Raw genomic sequence first — 22485 nt, 5'->3', positions numbered from 1 at the left:
GAAGGAGAGGGCTTGACTAACTCCTGATGATGTTCTAGTTTTCTTTGGGTTTGTGTGTTTATAACTGGGAATATTTATAAGGTTATTTTTATATTAAAATACATATTTTAAAATATACTGTGTCCATGTGCAGTCTGAAGTTACAAGGTTTACAGCATGGTAGCATGCTGCAGCAGATACAAGAAAGAGTGTTGTGGCACTATATTTATTACAGTATATTTATTTTTTCATAAGCTTTCCTGGAACACATTAATTGGTTCTTTTGTGTAGAGACTGGGCTATTTGTCCTATGCAGAATGCTGAAAGCCACTGCTGGGAGATAACATATATCACTCTGGAAGATGAACAAGTGAATGAACAACTTATGGTGTGACTGGCACAATACGCTATTAGATAGTGTAATAGTGTTGCCAGAGTAGAAAGAGGGACAGATTTGGCATCTGGGTTTACTGCAGGGTCTGGCCCCAGATCTCTGTTATGTGGCCTGTAGTTGCTGATGAGTGGTTGCTTTGGGGTAGTTGTCTGGGGCTTTCTGTAAGTACAGACCTACCAGCCAAGGCCTGCAAAATTGAGGTGTCTATTGACTGATGATAGCCTATAGATCACTGATTATGTTTGAGTGGTTTCAGCTGGGAACTATAAAAAAATGACAAGTGGATTTCTGTCATTTTCTCTTCAAGGTTTGTCCTGTAGTAGTACCAATCTGGCTTGGTTGATCTCCCACATCAATGGATGAGGGAGGTGCTGTGGTTTGATGAATGCCTGATGTAACTTTTTTTCTATCTTGTGAGTGTGATGAATCTGAGCTGATGCAATTATAACATAGAGATTGGGTGTAAACGATAGATTTTGTAGTACATGTTCTGGATGCACTTTGGAATCATGTAAGTAGGTGTAGCAGACATTTGGTTTCCCATGTATAGTGATGCTTATACTGTACGTCCATTGTATAATTTTACAGTAGTTTCAAGAAAGTGAACCTGCTGTCTGAATAGGTCAAGGCTCAAGTTGATAGCAGGTTGAAGGTTAGAACAGGGTAGAACTGCTCAAACTGTCTTTGTTGATAAGTCCAGATGATAAAGATGTCATAAATGTGGCAACTGACAACTGGCTAAAATGTTTTAAATGGTTCCATTTTTGTTGTTGTTGTTGGATTGGTGTTGGTTAAATGTTTAGTTGGAGTTGGTGGTTATTTTAATTTGGGCATAACTGTAAACTGTCTGATGTTGCTGTTGATTTCTATTGATTTATTCATTTGTTTGTTTGTTGCTTGTAAATGATATTTTTTTAAAAAATGTTTGATGTTTTGTTGTGTTTTTATATATGTTATTAGCAGGATAGATGGATAGATAGATAGAAGATAGATAGATCGATAGATCGATAGATAGATAGATAGATAGATAGATAGATAGATAGATATAGATGTAGACATAGACATAGACATAGACATAGACATAGGTATAGTGTGTTTCAAGGAGAAGAGAGGCTTTAGGAGACAGGTGATGAGAATGGGGTATTCTAAATCAGCCATGAGATGCTGGCATACTTTGGGTCCATCCAAGAGTGCCCGTGGCAGAGCCATTGATCTGAAGATAAATGTTCTCCCTAAATCTGAAATGAATGTGAGTATCAAGTGGCAAAGTCTGGTGGCCAGAACTCCATCTAGGATGATATTACTGATGGCTTATATCCCATCCTTATGGAAATATTGGTGTAGTCTAGGGTATTGTGTTCTGGAAGCTTGTCACCGGACTGTCATTTCCTCAGAAAGTTGGCTGTATTCAGAACCAAGCATGAGTACTGGTGGCATATGGCCTGCAAACAGAGTCCGTATATCCAAACGCCCCATCTGTGATGGTACTGGAAGCCTAAACATATGGGGCACCTAAAGTGTTGTGGTTTCTGTAGTTTGGGTGGCAAATAGAAAATGTCTAGTTGAGGCTCCTGAGATGTATGGCTTTTGATTTGCACTTTGGTAGGAAATTCCTTCATCAGATTGTGTAGATCTTTCTGGTATTCCTCAGTGGGATCTGATAATTGGGGCCTGTAAAATGTCATGGTGGAGTTGCCTCTCAGCCTCATGTCTGAAATGTTCACAATGATGACTACTGCTTCTTTGTCAGCTTTTTTAACTATGTTGGCAGTACTATTTTTGAGATGATGCTGTTTGCTGATTACCTCAGCTTGGGCATGGCAGCAAATGCGATTGACACAGAAATCTAATCCAGTTTTATGACCATCTGGGAGGGTCCAGCCGCAGCCCTTTTTTATCATGTCAGGTGCAGCAAAGGAATTTCATGATGACTGAAAAACAGTGGGATTTGAAAGGTGTATTTTTCTACCTGCATTTGCACCAAGAAGCTAATTAAACTCATGCTCACACAGTCAATAAACAGAAGCAATACCATGTAATCACAACTTGGTGTTAAGAGCTTGAATTTCAATTGGCAAGAGACAAAGCTGAAACAGCTCTAAATCAGTAAAGGCAAATACATAGCAGCACAAAAGAAATCTGATAAAACGTCGGTGTAAGAAGGGACACATTTTGAATGTTAAAATAACTGCTTTTCTTAAAATTAAAGGAAGCAACTTGAGTGCACTATACCAGTCCTGTAAAAGCATCCAACCAAGATTTAGTAAAAGGGGAAAGGGCCCTTTAGGGGGAGATGTGGAGCTGTACCTTCAATTAAGTCAGCATACAAGGTGCCCATTAGCTGCCTTCAGCATACAAAAAATCAGGAAGAAGACTTTGGTCTAAAGTCAGCAGTGCACTCTTTTGAAAGGTAAGGCAACTATGAGCATAATAACCAGAAGTGAACATAAGAGGTATTGCTCATTACATATAATTTAAATATGGATTATCAAGGTGAGGGAAATTTTCCTTGTTGTAAATAAATTTTCTGGGATAGTGGGGAAATGTGAACTTTTCTAGGGAAAAAGCAAGTAGCAGCCGAGCCTCTCCAGTTTTTAAGGCAGCTGTAGTTCTTGCATCTACTTGGTGGCTCCAAATACCTGTTATCTGTGAATCCACTCTCTGATCACAATGCATCTCCATCTTTGTCTGTCTGCCTGTCCCTCTCTCTCACACACATATATTACACCTGGGTGCTGCTTTGCTCAGACAGAATGGGAGAAATTATTGCTAGAAGCAGATGTGGTTTGTTATTGATCTGAGATGATGAGAGATGCTCTGGCAATCCTCTGTGCTGATTTTGCATTTTTTAGCACATAGACATTTGTTCCAAAATCACTAAAATAAACCCGCAAGGAAACTTTGTTTCAGAAAATTAAATTCTTAGGCAAACAGAGGGAAATTTGAAGAAGGAAATCTATGTGAATGCAGAGTGCATTTTCATTTAGGACCTGTCATGTGGTAGAGCATCTGCTTTGCATGAATGGGGTCCCAGATTAATTTCTCAGCATCTCCAGGGAGGAGACACTGTCTGGAATCCTGAAAGAATCTCTGCCAGTCATTATAGACTATCTGGACCAATGATCTAATTCAGTATAAGTCAGCTTCCTTTGCTCTTATGTACATCCATCTTATCTTTGTGGGTAACAAAGTGGGTAAATAAGAATAAGATTGGAAGAAGGCATTGGAACTGTAACTTTAGCTCCAAAAAGCTGGTTCGCAAATCCCTAATATTGGACCAGTATCAGAATAGCTGGATGTTACAAATTCCTTTTGACTCCCACAATTTTCACCTGCTTTATAATGTGGGGGAAGAAGAGTAATGGTGGAATTGACTCTTCTCCCAGATATATGTAATGATGATAGGGGGATGAGTTTCTGGGATGGGTACAAACACATTTTCCAGAATGTGTAAGAAAGCTGTCCTTCCTGAGAGCCTATTATCTGCCACTAACACTCTGATTGTTATTCCAGTTCAGTAACTCTTACCTGACTCTTAATAGCCAATTTCTTGACTCTAAAATAATCCCTACTCCTCTCTTTTCTCTGGTGGAGTAGAATGGGAAGAAGCACAGCTAGCCTACTCAGCAACAAAAATAATTAACACACCTGGATATAGGTCTCTGAGGAAGATGGGCAGTCCACATATAACCCTTAAGATTGATTGTTCGATGGTCAGTCAAGATTAGAGCTGAGGTCTTTGAAGATGTGCATGATAAATGATCCCTTGGATCTGTTAGATATGTGCAAGTGTGTAGTCATTCGGGGGGAAGGGGGGTTGGCTAGGTGTCTCCTCTGAATGGGCCCACCTGCCGCCAGTGCAATACATGCACTTTGCCCAATCCGTATAACTGACAGAGTTCAAGTCAAGTGGAAGATGATGCTCTTTCTCTTATGTCTTGCCATTGCTGGCATGCTCAAAGAGGACAGGTGAACAAGCAACGATAGGAAGGAGGAGAAAGTGAAGGGGCTCAAGGGCTCACTGGTATTGCATGTGCTTTGCATGCAGAAGATTTCAGGTCCAATCTCTGGCAGCTCCAGTTTTCACTGGGAATGTGCCCTGTCTGAAACCGTGGAGAGCCATTGCCAATCAGTGTTGACAATACTCATTTGGAGGGACCAAAAAAGTTGCCTTGGGTCATGGCCACACCATACACTGCAACATAGGAAGCTGACTTATACCAACCTTCTGTCACTTTAACTGACACACATACTCCCAAAAAATCCTGGGAAATGTAGTTTGTTAAGGGTGCAGGAGCCCTGCAAGTGGTCTCCTGACAACTCTTGGCACCCTTAACAAACTACGCTTCCCAGGATTCTTTGCAAAAAGCCATGACTGTTAGATTGTGATTGAACAGTGCTTTAAAGATATGGTGTGTGCGTGTGTGACCTTGGTTTAAGGCACCTTCCTATCTTGCTGTGATCCCTGCCCATCTGCTGTGATGGAGGCCATTGGTAGTGCCCAACGCTGTCTATGTCTGACACTGGCCCTGCCCTCACAAGTGGAGTGCAGATAAAGCCCGAGGTGGATGTTATACTCAAAATCCAGACAGCCACCCTCCTTTCAGAAAATAAAATTTAGTATGTGGTGATTTAGACAAAAAAGTGGCAGCAGAAGGGTATGCTTCCCTTTCTCCACCCACAGTATTTCTGCTACAAATCCTTCTCTTGAGTCACTTCTCTTTGTGCAGGGTTCCTAACTTATGTATCTGAATATGCATGAGAACCTGGAACCTCTTGGTAGGGACAGCAATTTGCAGGGAAGGGTGTGTGCCTAGCAATAGTAATGCTGGGCAAGAAAAAATTGAAAACACTTATTTTCAATCTCCACTCTAAATTAGCTCTTTCCAAGGCTGTTTTTCCACAAACAAAGCAGCTGTCAGGATATGAAAACTGAGTTTTCATATAGTGGAACAACTGTATGATGACATGAGCCTTCGTGAGTCAAACCCCTCTTTGTCGGGTGCACAAAAGCTTATGCCACAATAAGTTTGTTGACTCTTAGTGATTTGATATGCCAGTGAATAAAGGGCACACTTACTTGTTATTTGAGGCTGTAACTAAAATATTCTAAGACCTTAAAAAGAAGGCACACCAATCTCCATAGGCTCTTATTTCTTCTGTGCTCACAAAAAAGCCACAGGGAAGACTAAGAGCTAAAAAAAAACCCCAACAACAGCAGCCTTGATATTAAAGCTTCTTTATGGGTACCTTCCAATATGTAGTCTTTATGAGACTGTCACTGAGTGACATACAGTACAGCAAAATATGTGATACTAGCCTACTTTGGGTTCATCAACTTCAATGTGATTAATTACTCTATCACACCCTTGCATTTTAAGCAGACCTCTGAGCTAAGTCATGAGGAGAAGTGAATACATATATTTTACAAGCATGATAAAAAAAGTGAACAAAACCGATAAATAGTAGAAAGCAGAGAGCGGCCAATAGGTTACAAAGTTTTAATTTAGTTGGGTTTTGTGGCTTTTGAAGAGCACAGGGGTGGGGTACAAAAGGTAAAAGGTAAAGGACCCCTGGACTGTTAAGTCCAGCCAAAGGCGACCATGGGGTTGCGGCACTCATCTTGCTTTCAGGCCGAGGGAGCTGGCATTTGTCCACAGACAGCTTTCCGAGTCATGTGGCCAACAGGACTAAACACTGTGATGGAAACCAGAGTGCACAGAAACTCTGTTTACCTTCCCACCACAGCGGTACCTATTTATCTACCTACTTGCACTGGCATGCTTTTGAACTGCTAGGTTGGCAGAAGCTGGGACAGAGCAATGGGAGCTCACTCCGTCGCGCGGATTTGAACCACTGACCTTCCGATCAGCCTAACAACACTGTCTGTGGCTCCATTTGTGAGAATAAGTGCCCGAATAGGAGAGCTGTTGTGATTTGCATTGCTGCATCATCCAGGTGTGTGTATGAGCACATGTGTTGCAGCATGTGCTGCAGTGATCAGGCACATCATGCCGGTTGCAGCTGCTGGGTGCAAAGTTTTGAGAACTTCCTCTTTCTCACAGCACCACCATCAAGTGCTGTGCAGTTTGTGAACCAAGTAGGACGGAGAAGGACAGTGGCGGCTATTTAGTTATGTGACTGTGGGATGTGACCTAGATTGTGCGCAAGTTAGATTCCCAGCAAGCAGAATGCAACCCTTTGCCTATGTAAGGTGGCCTGTCAGTGGCTAAAAGTCCTGGACATTATTGGACATTTGGCAGGTCGAAATATATTGGAGTTGCTGCATTCTGTTTCGTGGTTTATGAGCTGTGCAGAATCAGGCTTAAAGCTATCACCTGACTCTTCAGGGTCCTGTGTACCTGAAGGAGTGTCTCCACCTACATTGTCCAGCCCGGACGCTGAGGTCCAGCTCCAAGGGCTTCCTAGAAGTTCCCTCACTGTTAGAAGTGAAGCTACAGGGAGCCAGGCAAAGGGCCTTCTTGGTAGTGGTTCAAAGTGTTGGTGCTGACCTTTAAAGCCCTAAATGGCCTTGGCCCAGTATACCTGAAGGAGCGTCTTCACCCCCATCATTCAGTCCGGACACTCTGAGGGCCTTCTGGTGGTTCCCTCACTGAGAGAAGAAAGGTTACAGGGAACCAGGCAGAGGGCCTTCTTCGTAGTGGCACCCGCCCTGTGGAACGTCCTCCCACCAGATGTCAAACAGATAAACAACTATTTGACTTTTAGAAGACATCTGAGGGCAGCCCTGTTCAGGGAAGTTTTTAATGGTTGACGTTCTATTGTGTTTTTAATATTTTGTTGGAAGCTGCTCAGAGTGGCTGGGGCAACCCAGTCAGATGGGCGGCATATAAATAATAAAATGATGATGATTATAATTCTACAAGCAGCAAAGCTTTGTGCACCTCTAGTTTTTGTTGGTTTGTTTGTTTTTGCTTGTAGACCTAACACTATTATGGGAGTTAACATTGTTTATTTCCTTTGGAAATATTATATATATATATATATATATATATATATATATATATATGTATGTATGTTCCTGTGTGACCTTAAATAGCTGCAACATCAGAAGTGCATCTGCATTTACGTCCCCAGATGGTGAAGCTTGAACTACAGAGTTTAAAGAGGCTTTTTGAACACATCTGAAGTATTAAATGGTTCATACTCTGGGGGAATCGAGGTGGATTGTCATTGACGTCGGTCAGCGTGATGTTCACCGTTGTAGTGCCTGATAATCCGCCCATCTGGCCGCCCATGTCTTTTGCCTGGATGACCACTTGGTACTGCTCTCGGTTTTCTCGGCTCATATCGGGCAAAGCAGTCTTGATGATGCCTTATAGGGAAGAGAAGAGGGGGAGGAAATATGAGATTGAAGGTGGGAGTAGGTCGAAGGAGAGTATTAAAATGGATTTGTGTCAGATATGCTGTGCCAGTTAATCCACAGTAAATAAACAAAATTGAAGGTGTATGCACTGAAATAAGGCTTTCAGTCCATGACTAGTTTAATGTCACAGCAAGAAAAGAGGGAAACAAGAAGCTCCCATTACTCAGTGTTTTTAAATTGGCACTAAATCAATGTAATTATCCTTCTGGGGGGAAAAAACAAAAATGGTTACATCTGTCATAATGAAAGCTTTCTGAAAACAACAACAACTTTGACTGGTGGTTATTTTTCCATTTAGGATGAAAGGCTGCAATGAACAGGAGTTTGCAGCCCTCTCCAAAATCATGGCAGGGACTGAAACTATACATGCAGCTGAATATGGTGGAGGAATAATAATAATCAGTGCTTTTTTCTGGGGGGACGCAGGGGTACACATACCCCTAAACATTTTGTGAATCTAAGTTTGGCTTCACTTAGGGGCAGTATTTCAATATGAGCAGGAAAATGAGAGTTCCCCCTAAACTTTTTTTTTAAAGCACTAACAACAACAACAACAGTTCAGACTATAGCTAAGGAGGGACCACATTTTTAAATATATATATATATAAATGCATGTAAATAGGAAATGCACACATCAAGGAAAAGGATGTGCTAAGCTTTTGTTTGTTTGTTTGCTGTGCCACTTTCCTACACACAAATTAGGGTCACAGCCATGCCATATTGTTACACCAGGGGAGGGGCAGCAATCCAAACCAGTACCCACCAACTACAGTCTGAAGCAATACAGTTCACTCTTCCACTCTTACAGCCATTTTGCTGTACTTTGTCATTTTTCAGTACGTATGGGAATACCTAACCAGGGGAAATATTCCCCGCCCCCAAAAGATGGCTGCCTAACCTTGATGGTTTTTGGAACAGCCAGGATGGAATGAGAAGGTGAGGTTTGGGATGGTAGGAAAACAGCATGCAGCTTCCTTCATTTCAATGCACTCTTTCCACCCATTATCAATTTCATCATTTGTGCTCTGATTGGGCTCTGTGCAATTTAGAAATCACAGGGCATTTTCCCTCCTTCCTCTTTTTTTTTTCCCCCCCAAATAGTATGGTTTCTGAAAGTGGGTCATGATTTTTTATTGAGCTGGCTCAGAAGGTTCCATTCCCTGCCTCTTGCTCTCATTTTGCATCAGCTATTCCAAAATATCACACAGCCGATGCAGCATCCAGCAGCTGTGGCTTGGCATTTGCCACGCTCATGTAAATGATATGCAAATGAAGCCAGACAACCAGGTTTACGAATCAGCTGTCCTTCTATAGTTCACAGTGTGGCTGCAGTATGGCTTTGTCACAGAGCCAGCTAAAGAAGAGGATGCAAACTGGGCATTTGATGGGGGCTTGAAATCAGCAAATGTCCCTCCAACCAAAAAGCATTGTTGTTGCTATTTTGTGCGACACACACAAGAAGAGACATTATGAGGAAATTTGCTGTTTGTTCAACCTGCCTCTTCCATGTCTTGTCCAAGGACCCCTGTGCCACTGCAAAGGTGGAGTCAGCAGTAACTTCTTCAACCAAAGAATGCCCGTTTACCTGGTCCAATAGTGGGCAGCACCTGCAACCTGGCATGATGGCTCCTGCCTTCCCTCGGAGCCACATCATGTTTGTTTGGGCTGTTGGCCCTTTCCCCTGACCTCCACGATGCTTGCAGAGTTCCCACCAAGCCCTGGTTTGAATTGTGCCAATCCACGGTGGCTTGGGGGAAGAGGTGAGGCCAGGGATAGGCCCTCGCTGCTGAGGTTTCCACTCTGGTGCACTCTGATGCAGTTAAATTTGGGCTGGTACTCTTTTTGTTCAACCTGCCTCTTCTAGGTTACTAGGGGCCACAGAGCATACCTTGTCCAAGGACCCCTCTTCCCCCCAAAAAGGTGGAGTCAGAAGTAACTGCTCCAACCAAATAACAGATGAGCATGAATAGTACAGTATATGAATATATCAATGAAAAGCCTTTGAAAAAACAAACAAAAGAAAAATGGGTGACAATATAAGAAAGAAATACTAAAAGGACTGACAACAACTCCAGATAATTAGAATAAAGCAGAGCTGGCGTAAATAAAAGGAAGCCAAGTCAATAGACATTCTCACCTGTTTCTGGATCCACTGCGAAGTATGGCTGGCCCTGGAGGATGCTGTAAACAACTTTGGCACTGTTGCCATAGTTAGCATCATCAGCATCTGTAGCGGTCACTTGGATAACAGAAGTACCTGAAATAAGGAGCAAAAGAGCAACAATGGGGTGGTGAAAATCCACAATATGAAATGAGGTTATGTATATTGGGCATAGCACTAGACTGGGAAGACCCAGGTACAAATTCCTGCTCCATAGCAAAATCCACTGAGTGCTTTAGTCCAATAACCTACCTGTGGGGATGAAATAGGGTGAAACCCCATGCCAGCTGCTTTGAGCACCTGGGAGCAGAGGTAGGATACATAATAACACAATTTAAAAGGTATTATTTTGCTCATCAGAAGTGAGATAATTAGCTAGAATTTAGTTCTTGGCTCCTGCTGGACATCAGTCTGGGCTAACCGAAATAAACCAGAATCATGTTGTTCTGGTCTTCTAAGGACACCTTTGTGATACCAGAGGCCTGTAGGCCCTACCTTGTCCTGCCTAGAAGCAGCCAAAAGGATGCTAGTCAATGCTGCAGATTCAAAAAATTACCAAGGAAACAATCAAGAGGCTGCAATTTAGTCAGTAAAGTCAGTTGGAAAGGAAACACTGATCTCGCCCTGAAGTACTAGGAGAGGGATTTAAACAAATCATTAAAACATCACTGAATAGAAAAACTGGTATGACAAGAGATCACACACACTCAGCACAGCAGGCCACTGAGGAAATATTAAGAAATCAGGTGTGAGAGAAAAAGAGAATATAGAATAATAAGAGGTCTAGGAGAGGAGAAGGGAAAGGGGGAGAAAAGTGACAGAAGCCAACGAAAGTGTCAGCCTATCTTTGAGCTGGGCCTTAGCTTGGCAAACACGCCAATGAACTTCGTTCTAATATTATTCAATCAAGTTATATACCCCCACCTTTCCTTTGCAAAGGAAATGCAAGGTGACTAATAGTATCGACAGAATAATTAAATCACAGTAATATCAGATCCTCCAATTATCCCTAATTTCCAGGGGCAGGCCCGGATTTGCATGTCGAGGTCCCCAAGCCACCCCCCAAATAACTCACAACGCACACTTAATTTTTGTTTAAGGTTTTTGGCATAATTTTGGCCACAACTTTATTTAAATACAAAACTGTGAGTGGTTGTTTAGGCATTGGTTAAGACTATCTGTCCGCCCGCCTGGGGACAGAACTGACTTCCGGGCACCACCGAAAGACAGTGCGGGGGAAAGCAAGTCGGGGAGAAATGGAGCTGAGTCACAGACCCTCAATTCTCATCTGCATGCTCCCCGAAGGCTTGCCGGCCCTAGTCCCATTCCAGGGATTGGACGAAAAGATGGCAAGCCCCAGGATTCCTTTAACGGAATTCCCTTTCCGCAGCAACCATGGAGGGGCTGGCCCAGCCTATCCTAACCCCTCCTCCACCAATTTATAACCAATGCCTAACCGCAACCTTACAAGTTGTGACGATTTGCTACGCAGTAGGCAAAAACCAAATGGCCCAGCCAATCAGCCAGATGGACAAAATTCCTACCAGGCCCCCGCTCCAAAGCAGACGACCCCATGACAGGCATAGCAAGGTCAATGCAACAACCCCTTACTCAAGGGCGGGCGGGCGGGTGATCCGTTGCACGCAGCAAAGAGAAAGCTCCAGGCTGCATGCAGAGTATTTAAACATTTTACCCCTCCCACCAAAATTGCAACCTAACTTTTACCCCAGCAACCCAGTGAACCAATCACTGCCCCAGGCCATCTTTAGAGACCCTGCCTGGTAACAGAGGGGTGGCTCAGCAGACCCCACCGCAACACGTGCTCTCCATGAAGGAGAACACGTTTTACAGAAGCCGTCCCGGTTTCTGATTTAATCCTGGAAGGTCCCACTTTTCCTTAGGTCATCCCTACATTCATTGGAGAAATGTTGGAGGGTATGGAAAAAGACATCCCCATGGCTTTTTTTCAGCCAGTACTCACCTCTTAGGTGGGCGCCATTGCCATTCTAAGAGAATGACGGAGGTGTTCGTGGTGAGTTGCGGCACTTCTTTTTTCTAGAAAAATAGCACTGGACGTCCCTATTTTCCTCAGAGAAATGTTGGAGTGTATGTCATTTCTCAAGAGCAGTAATATTGATTGTAATTACTAAGTGGCACTGTGTAGGAAGGCTTGACTGAGCAGGGAAATAAAGTTCCACAGTCCCACCCATAGACTTAATAGAGACTCACCCACAAGGCTCAACTTCACCCACTGAGCTGTTGAGGGTTTTTTTTCCTTCCCTGAGGCAGGAGTGCCTATAGAAATTAATGAAGAAATCCAGGATTTTAGCTGAGTTCTGATAGGGCTGTGTAGCACACCTCTCCTTCAAAACCAAAGTTAGCAGTAAAGACATGAATTCATACTGTTTCTTAAATTGGGTCTTATTTCAAATGGATAAAAGAGTGTGGGTTTTTGCAGGGAGGGGTTGCTTTGAAAAGATATAAATGTGCACAGCATCTACACGCAAGTAAATGGAATGCAAGCCTTCTGCATATGAAGGAGCCCCGGATTTGAACTGAGAAAGGGTGTGAGGGAGGTTTCAGAATAATATTTACCATAACAAGACGTATTTTATTGCAGAAACCAACCTCAGCCCCCCTTCTAGCCTGCCATAGTAGCAGAGTAATTCACTGCAGATTTCTGATGTCAGTTATTTGCTCACAGCCACAAATCTCCCTTCCTCAAAATAGGGGGCAAAGGAAGATGACATCAGTGTTGATATTGATGGGGCCATTTTAACTATGTTTAAATAGCTTTTAAAAATAAAAACCCACAAAATTAAGGCAAGTTAGAAAGGCAATGAAGTCTTTGGGGTTGCTTTTTGTGGATTGGGGTGTGGGTGTGGCTGTTGGAAGATACATTGCTTCCAGATCACAGCTATGCTAAAATCCTGGATGTCACCATTGGTTGACATGGGCAGCTCTCGTTCCAAGACCATGAGATGGGTTGCTCTTATTACTTCCTTGTATCTCTGGTTTCACCTCAAAATGAAGTGAAAGGTCTCTGCTCAAACCAGGGGCAGCAATTATAGGGGGCAGGAGGGGCTTGGGCCTCCTCAGTATTTGTGGGCAGGGGGCTGAGCACCCCAGTATTGAGACGGTCATGTGCCGGGCAGGGGCAATACAGGGAGGGTGAAGATCACTCTCTGTGCCCCCTTCCCCTGACACCACTGGGCAAGCACTTGCCCAGTGGTGGCAGGAGATGGTGACCCTCTCAATATTGGGGGGGGGGCTCAGCCCCCTGCCCCAAAATATGGAGGGGGCCAAAGCTGGGTGGGACACAAGGAGGGCGAAGATCACACTCTGGGCCCCCTCTCCCCATTGCTGATTCGAGAGTGCTTATGCCCTGGGCAGGGGCCAGACGTGTCACGTGACACCAGACCCCTTCAATGGGGGGGGGTAGTTGGCACCCCTGGCTCACACTTAAAGCACTATTATACAACTTCAACAGTCATGGCTTCCCCTAAAGAATGCTGGGAACTGTAGTTTGTTACGGGTGTTGGGAACTGACCCATGATTCAAGGGATGGGGCGGGTGGTAACTGAAAGTGCAAGAAAATGCTTTAAAATGTATGGTGTGCTGTCTAAATGAAGAGCAACTGCAGCTTCCATGGGGTGTCATGAGAGATAAACACTTCATTCTTTCCACACAGTAATGTTAATAACCTCTACAATGGTGGTTCCAGTCACCCTTCTGCTTCCAAAACAAAATGCCGCAAGCAGTTACAGGAAAATCCTATGCACATCTAGTCCTCGGACTTGCAAAGTTTCCAGCAGTATTCTTATTTTAATTGCTTTGGGTCTGCATTTTCTTCAGTTGGATATGTGGGTGTCTGAACTTTCATGAACACAATTTAGAGTAAGACACACACTCCCCCCCCCCCAAAAAAGAGACTGAGTTCTGAGTTCGGCATCTTCCTTCTTAACCTGTCGGTTTTGAGGATGCCATCTCCTCTGAGGCCCCTCACATTTGCCTGTTTCGTTTGTGAAGAGCCGTTGCTCATTATTGCTCAATCTGCGCCTGTAACAAAGACAGCACAACACACAGAGGCGCAGATATTTTCAGTCTTCCAGTGCTTTGTGCTCTCTGTATAAAATTGGATCTGACATGGTGACGTGAGTACAACATGGGGCTATTATTACTCTGAAATGCCCTTGCTGTGGATTGCATTTGATTTAGAGGTGTGTTTTGTCAGTGAAGGGGACTCCTGCTTGCTCGTTGATAAAGCATTACTATGAGTGTTGCAAATAGTCGTGACTGCAGTCAAATTAAGATATTATTTCCAAATGGGGAAGATTTTTCTCCCAGTAATTTATCAAGGAAGTCATGGCGGAAACATCTGGCTGCTTTCACGCTTAAGATATTTTATGGCTCTCAGTTTCTGGACAGCAGAATAAAGGACTGTAGGTTCAACAGAAAACCCAAAGTCTGAAGCATAACCAATTTGAGGCTTATTCTTGTACATTTTCAGAATTTATATTTTGTGTTTAATGCTCACTGCCTCCCCATCCCACCCATACAGTTGCTCTTGAGAATATGGTGTTCAGTTCAGTGGGCTGACCTGCATTGAATATTTGTGACTATGGCTAATATGTGTATGTGAGGAAGTTTGTGTGTGTGTTTTATTATAAGGAAGTGTGGTGGTATGAAGCTGGACAAGAGCATCTCATCACCATTTTGAGGGGACAAGAGGACAAGGAAAGGAGATTCATGCTACCATTTTGAAAATCCGACTGAGGAGGATGAGGTAATTATTTTTCTATCTGTAGTTTGAAAGCCAGGGCAAGGCTGTTCCTATCTATTTCCTGAATACATATTCACCCTATAACTATCAATCCTGGCTTGACACCCATGTTCAAGGTTTTCCAGAAATGAGGAGCCATAACCTTGAAATGTGGCTATTTGCTTCCCCCCAGTCGTCGTGTTCCCAGAAATGCATGCCTTCTGCCACCTTTCTGTTGCTGTGTGGATTCATCCAGTGAAAGCTTGTTGCAGTTTTCAAATAAACTTTGGAGAATTTTTATTATTTGTTTGTTCAGAAATTGCCAACTATGAATTTAGCATCGTAACAAAACCTCTCAAACTATGCATAGAATAAATTGTTTTTTCCACATGTTTACTTACATATCTTAATGCATTTAGTAAGTTCCTATGTTCCCAGTAGCTATATTACTCATACCCAACAAAAAAAAAATCTTCTCTGTTCCAATTGTCCCTGTTTACCAGGCAGGGATTTAGAAACAGTTCAGATTTTCTGGGATTAACCATGTTAAGTAACTTTTCTATGGGTTTCAAGGCAGGTTTGATTTGTATGGCTGTATAGATTGTATCCAGACTCATTTAGGATTTAACCCCATTTATTCCAAACCAACAGGATTCAATTCTTTAGATTTCAGTCCCAATGCCCTCCAATTCTCTACCAGCGTATAAATCAGGTGTAGGTAACCTATGGTCCAGATGTTATTGTATTCCAACTCTCCTCCAACCCCAGCCAACATGACCCAGTAGTCATGGATAATGGGAGATGTAGTCCAACAATATATGGAGGGCCAGAAGTTCCACACCCATGTTGTAAATGCGCATTCATGTATTTTTGAAAAAAGATAAAGAATGCCTGGGTGGTTAAGTCTAGTCAAAGGCGACTATGGGGTGTGGTGCTCATCTCGCTTCAGGCTGAGGGAGCCAGTGTTTGTCCACAGACAAACACTGGCCATGTGGCCAGCTTCCTGGTCATGTGGCCAGCATGACTAAACCACTTCTAGTGCAATAGGACACATTGGCGGAAGCCAGAGCACACAGAAATGCCGTTTACCTTCCCACCACAGCAGTATCTATTTATCTACTTGCACTGGTATGCTTTTGAACTGCTAGGTTGGCAGAAGCTGGGACAGAGCAATGGGAGCTCACCCATTGAGTGGATTCAAACTGCCGACCTTCGGATCAGCAGGCCCAAAAGGCTCAGTGGTTTAGACCACAGTGCCACCCGCATCCCTACATGTACACTGCATATTCAAGTGCACTGTTTCCTCCAGCCCATAACCATTTGTCCAGGAAGTCAGTTACTACATCTGTGTGCATTGCAGCTATTCTGTAACAAATATAACCATATCCATGTGAATGTTAAACACTTTATTATACCTCTTTTTTCTACAAAAGTGCCAGTTTACTAACAGACCCTGCTTCGCTCAAGGACAAGCTGTTGAAGAGAGCCAGTGTGGTGTAGTGGTTAAGAGTGGTAGTCTCGTAATCTGGGGAACCGGGTTCGCGTCTCCGCTCCTCCACATGCAGCTGCTGGGTGACCTTGGGCCAGTCACACTTCTTTGAAGTCTCTCAGCCCCACTCACCTCACAGAGTGTTTGTTGTGGGGGAAGAAGGGAAAGGAGAATGTTAGCCGCTTTGAGACTCCTTAAGGGGAGTGATGGAATACTCAAGATGAAACGGTAAAATCAGCTATGATTAAATGGGCACAGGACGTTGGTCATAACATTATGTTTGCTTACTGGGAACAGTTATGGACCACTGGTATGAAATTTACGGCATGTAATGCCTTAAGAGAGAATATTATGAAAATGATATACAGGTGGTACATAACCCCAGTCAAGCTTGCGAAAATGTATCACTTGCCCAATAACAAATGTTGGAAATGTAAAGAAATTGAAGGTACTTTTTTTCACCTTTGGTGGACGTGCCCAAAGATTAAGGCGTTCTGGGAAATGATATATAATGAATTAAAAAAGGTATTTAAGTATACCTTCCCCAAGAAACCAGAGGCCTTTCTCCTGGGCATAGTAGGCCAAATGGTGTTAAAAAAGGATAGAACTTTCTTTATGTATGCAACAACAGCAGCAAGAATACTCATCGCAAAGTATTGGAAGACACAAGAACTTCCCACGCTGGAGGAATGGCAGATGAAACTTATGGACTATATGGAATTGGAGGAAATGACTGGTAGAATCCGTGACCAGGGAGAAGAGTCGATGGAGGAAGACTGGAAGAAATTCAAAGACTATCTTCAGAAACACTGCAAAATTAAGGAATGTTAGAGTGATGTTGGATTGAAAATAAGTGGTTTCCAGCTATACAGGTTAAAGTTAAGGATAGATTAAGATTAAAGATCAAGATTAAAGATGTTTAAAGAAATGGAAATTTGATAATAAAAGGGAAAAATTTAAAGCTATATGACATTAAGATCAAGGATTAGGTTTTAAAAAAAGTTGAGGTTATATATTTTAACATTTTATTAAATTAAAGATTGGGATTAAAAAAGTGGAAAAGAAACTGCTGGACAAATAATGTGGATTGGAATACAAAAGAGGGAGGTATGAGGAAGTCCAGAAAATAAGTAATTTAAAATTGGAAATGGAAAAGAGAGTTTGTTTTTAATTGTTATGTTTTGTGTTTTTATTGTTAAGTTTTGTATTGTCTTTTGTGTGTGTTGTTTTTCTTTTTTCTTTGTTTAAAACCTTAATAAAAAATTATTTAAAAAAAAAGAGAGACTCCTTAAAGGGAGTGAAAGGCGGGATATCAAATCCAAACTCTTCTTCTTCTTCTCTAAATGAATGTAGCATAAAGCAGGGTAGAAGAGCATTATGTGATGCAAAATGGGAGAACAAAGTGTAAAGGCAGCAGTCCTTGTTGTGAGACTAAATGGGTTATAAGCACACAAGTGCATCTTTGTCTACTTACACTTGCAAAATCTTCGAGGGCTTGCAACTCCTTTGCTTTTCTGAGTAGCATTAGTCCAGTCTCAGATGCCATTTCCTGCTGGGGTAATAAGCACTAGTGGCTGCAATTGAGATTTTGGGCTTTTTGATTAGGGTGTGCTCTTGTTTCCTTATGGAGCAGGCACTATAAGACTTTATAATGCCAAGATAATCACTGGGGCCATGCCTCTGAATACCAGTTCCTGAGAAAGAAGAGTAGGAAAGGACTGTTGCCCTCAAGTCCAGCTTGTGGGCTTTTCATCAGCATACGGGTGGCTACTGTAGGATGCAGGACTTGATAGGTCTTTAAGCTGACCCATCAGGGCTCTTTCTATGCATTTAATATCTTAGATATACATTCTGACTTTCCCATGAAGAGCCTGGGGTGATGTACTGTATGGATTTATGCTATCTTGTCCTCACAACATTCAACCTATGAAGTAGGTGAGACCAAGAGCCTGTTGTGTCCTTGGCCATGCAGTGAGCTAGATGTGTGGTGCGTCAAATTCAGGTCTCCCTAGTCCACATGTCACACTTGGTTCATGACATTACAGTGGACGCTTGGGTTGCGAACGTGATCCTTGTGGGATGCAGGTTCACAACCCGCAGCGTTCGCAACCCACAGCAGTGTGTCTGCACACACACGGGTTGCGATTTGGCACTTCTGTGCATGCGCAAAGCACGTTTTAGTGCTTCTGCGCATGCACGACCTCCGAAACCCGGAAATAACCCATTCTGATACTTCTGGGTTTCGGTGGGTCCATAACCCGAAAAAATGCAACCTGAAGCATCTGTAACCCGAGGTATGACTGTATAAACATTTGGGTGCAGCTCAAACCATACAGTTGCAGCAAAATACATGTGTAACAGTAACACTTTTGTCAACGAGAGATTGCTGCTCCCCGCTTTCCAAATTGTTGAGCAGCTGACAAATTGATCTCATGTGCAAACTCAACTCATTTTATGTGTACTGGACAAATATAGATTGCCCCAACACTGAAGAATGAGATGCTCCATCGTGTGCAGATGATACTGTCCTTTTCTTTGAGTGTCAGAATGTGGTCCTTCATTCCCAAACCCTGATTACTTTATTTGTGGTGTCCTTTATCTCCTTGAAGTTTTGGAAGCCACTTTCAAAGACTCTTTGCCTGCGTGTTCTACGTGTGTGAAAAGACTTCACAATAATTTATGTCGCCTTAGAAAAAATGCTGAAGCACATTGTCTGACTATGCCGAAGCCCTATTTGCATACTTTGTAAATATTTTGTGCTTCTGAAGTGGGTCTGCATAATACAGATTGTCTTTGCATTCTACTTTCAAAACAGCTCCCATTTGATATGCCTATATTTTTTTCACAAGTTAGAGAATATTTCTGACATTTTCAATGTTGAACGCATAAAGTTAGCTACCAGGTAAGGGATGGAAGGAAACTCCTAGAAACTTTCCATGCTACTTTGTCCTGATTTACAGACTTCATGAAGGACATATGTAATGTTACTTTTTAAACGTAAGTAATGTTGTTTCTACAGGGATGCGGGTGGCACTGTGGGTTAAACCACAGAGCCTAGGACTTGCTGATCAGAAGGTCGGTGGTTCGAATCCTCGTGATGGGGTGAGCTCCCACTCCTTGGTCCCAGCTCCTGCCAACCTAGCAGTTAAAAAGCACATCAAAGTGCAAGTAGATAAATAGGTACTGCTCCGGCGGGAACGTAAACGGAGTTTCCGTGCACTGCTCTGGTTCGCCAGTAGCAGATTGGTCATGCTGGCCACATGACCCAGAAGCTGCGCAGCAGCCCTTACAGTCGCCATGCGAGAGGCAGCCCATACAGACGGCGCATGAGAGCAGCAGCCCATATGGAAGCCACACGAGCGGCACCCATATGAACAGTGCATTCCCTCGGCTGCTCTACAGCTGGGGGCAGGCAGGGGCCATCTTGTCACCCCTCTCAGAGTGGCACCCGGGGTGACCCACTGCTCCGCCCCCCTTCCTATGCCCCTGAGGACATCTTCAGGATAAGAAAGGCTAAAGAGCAAACACTACACAAATCTGGAGTAAAGTTCCCAAGACAATTGGATGGTTTCTTGTGAGCCTCCTTTCAGCAACTCCTGCAGCCAAGCTTGTAGTGTTTTCCTTTGGACCACATCAGTGAGACCAAGAGGCAGGTCTTGTAATTTGGGCAGCTCAGGACCTCCATACACACTGCCCAGGCTTTCCCCCTTGAGAGGTCACTTCAGTCCTGCTAAGCAGCAAAAATGTTGCAGGATGCAGCAGTTATGAGTTACTGGTCTCTGCAGCTGCTGCAGGTACTGTGATTCTCCAGCAGTTGGACTTCACTCCCAGAGGCACCCTCCATTCTCTCTTGAGACCGACGAGTCTCCATATGAAAACATTTTCACATATTTGTCCATTGATTAGTTGGGGAACTGCACCATTTAATTCTCACTAGATGCATAAAGACTTTAACATTAGAAACTTGTTACATTCAGAAAGGGAATTCTTCTCATGGCAGTTTCTCCAATTCTTGACATCTTTCACAGAATGCCACTGGGATTTTTCATTTTGTCCTGTGCAGCCATATCAGAGCTGAAGGGAAGGGACCTTGACTTAATGTCTTATCTGAAGGACGACATCTCTAACTGTGCAGAACACATCCCTTAGTACTGTACTGCAGTGTCAGCATTAGGTATGAGTGAAAAGTGCTGAGGTGTGGACTTTGAGTCTGTAATGTTTCTTCTTCTTCTTTTTGTCCAGAGATTAGAGAATTATAGTTGATGGGGGGGGGGGATACTCCAATAAAAATCGGTAGGAAAATGGATCTGTCAAATAATTGCAGGGCACAAGTATGATAAAAACACTTTTTAGTGTTGATTTAAAGGTCACTCTCAGCTTAAACTAGTCAGCTGTGGCAACTCTCTTAGTTTTGATGTTAAAATTATGGGAAATAAAATGCAAATGATAATCTGTTAATTGATGGGAAGAACTGATGGGTTAAAATCTAGTGGAGGATTCTACTGTTGAACTATTCAAGCAAGTTTCTTGGTGAGTTAATGACCCTAAGTATGGTTGTTAATATAACAAAGTGGGTTGTTTTGTGCCAAAGGGTAAATGGGTGGACCTCGTCCCTTACCTGGCTGGTGGGGAGAAAGACAGAGTGCTTGCAAGTTGAGAGCATGCTAGAAGCAGGTAGATGTTGGGAGAGAGCCAGGGGTGCCAACCTGAATAAAATATGGGGGGAGGCGCAGGTAAGCCCCATCCCACATAATCAATCACATGATGCAGTGCACACAAGCCATTTGAATGACATTGCCCATCAACTTGGGGGCGGTGGCTCAGCCCCCTCTAATATTTTATTGGGGTGCCCAAAGACCCATCAATCCCTAGGAGATGGCTCCTATGGAGAGAGCCATGCTTGGTTTTTGCTTGATTCCAAGGCTGTGACTATGGGAGAAGCAAGACTTTCTGGAGTGTTAATGCTCTGAGCCGCTTCATCTTAGGCTCAGGTTGTATATGTTGGGTTTGGAACTTAACAGGTTAAGTTGTTCCCATGATGCCTCAGCATTCTGACGTCAGCTTTAGAAGCTGGGAGGAGTTTCGTTTCTGTTCCCCTCTGGTTCTCTGAGGGAAGAGGTGGCAGTTCAGTCATGGCTGCTGTGAGCCCAGGAGATTCCTGGGGAAAGTCGGAATAAAGGACTGATATTAGACAAACCTGGTCTCTCTGTGTGTTTGTCGGAAGCTAAGTGGCAGCTACGTGACAGTTTCACCGCTGTGTTCAACTCTGCTGAGGCGTGACTGGAGAGCTACTGGAGACGGAGCTGAGTGGCGCAGCTCGGAGGAAGCGCGCCGGGCATAAAGAGCTAATTGTGGATCGTAAATCAATTAGCGGGGGTCACGCCAAACCAATAAATCAATTCCACAGGTTATGGACCCTTAATCACCGATCGTAAAAACTGTCACAGGAACGCTTTGAAGTGCCGGAATGCGTTTGAAGTCGCTGGCAGGAGTTTTTGCCTGGTGTTAAGAGGCAAAGGAGAGCTGCGGAGCTCAGAGCAGCTGAAAGACGCAAAGTGTTTGCCTGTGCTGAGAGCTGAGTGCTGAAAGCTGAGAGCAGCTGGAAACGGGTGCCGGATAAGCTGGTGAGTAAGCTTGGGGCCCCGGGAAGACAATGGCAGGCAGCCAGGTCTTGGAGGACATTGCGTTTCAACAGCTCACTCTAAGAAGTTGGGCAAGGGCGTAAAGTCAGCAAGGGCTGCCTGGGATGTGCTGTGAAGCTTCAGCAGGAGGCCAGAGCCCTGGAGAAGTATTGAGAAAAGCCTAAAGATGGCTGGTGCCCCTGTTCCTGATGCTTTAGCCTCAAGGAGTGCTGGTGAGCAGATCGGGGGGGCGAAGGATTCCAAAGGCAAGTGTAAAGGCTTGTCCACTGTGCGTGCTGGAGTGGAATGTCAACAAAGCAGGTTCCCAGAAAGCCGCAGTGGGAGCCAGGCCAGAGGGGGCGGAGCTGGCAAGGAGTGCTTTTCCGGAAGAAGGAGAAGGAGGCCGGCTGGGAGGAGCCCCGGGCAGTGTTTTTCCACTGGAGTTCGTCGTTGCTGCCCATGGAGAGCGGAGACAGCTGGGCAGGAAGGTCCCAAGGTCAACCAGCTGAGTTCTCATGGGAATCAGTCTCGGAGAGGAGGCCAGCGTGGGAACACAAGGGAAAGACGTGGCTCAGACACTGGGGAGGGTTGTTTTCTTATCACTGCTTCTATGGCAACTGTGAAGAACAACTCCAGCCAGGACACGGAGACACGCTGAGTGTTGAATACTGCTGTTGGTCAGCACCTGCTAA

General features: G+C 43.8%; 1 protein-coding gene across 3 annotated transcripts in view; it reads right to left on the bottom strand.

Moving 5' to 3' along the window:
* LOC308481931 (cadherin-9-like) overlaps positions 1-22485 on the bottom strand; it is a 142172-nt gene that overhangs the window by 30941 nt on the left and 88746 nt on the right. For 2 of the 3 annotated variants that reach the window (XM_081014767.1, XM_081014765.1), the window contains exons 4-5: positions 9898-10017; positions 7542-7709 (exon numbers count right to left, since the gene is read on the bottom strand). In XM_081014767.1, the coding sequence (XP_080870893.1) occupies positions 7542-7709; positions 9898-10017 (288 nt within the window). Of the gene's footprint in view, positions 1-7541; positions 7710-9897; positions 10018-11465; positions 11540-22485 lie in introns of those variants that run through there. The other variant, XM_081014766.1, reaches the window with a different exon arrangement.

Source organism: Podarcis pityusensis, assembly GCF_964106645.2.
Source record: "Podarcis pityusensis genome assembly, chromosome: 7".
NCBI classification, from domain to species: domain Eukaryota; kingdom Metazoa; phylum Chordata; class Lepidosauria; order Squamata; family Lacertidae; genus Podarcis; species Podarcis pityusensis.
The sequence above is the reverse complement of the archived record's forward strand: the minus strand, read 5'-3'. Positions and strand labels throughout refer to the sequence as shown.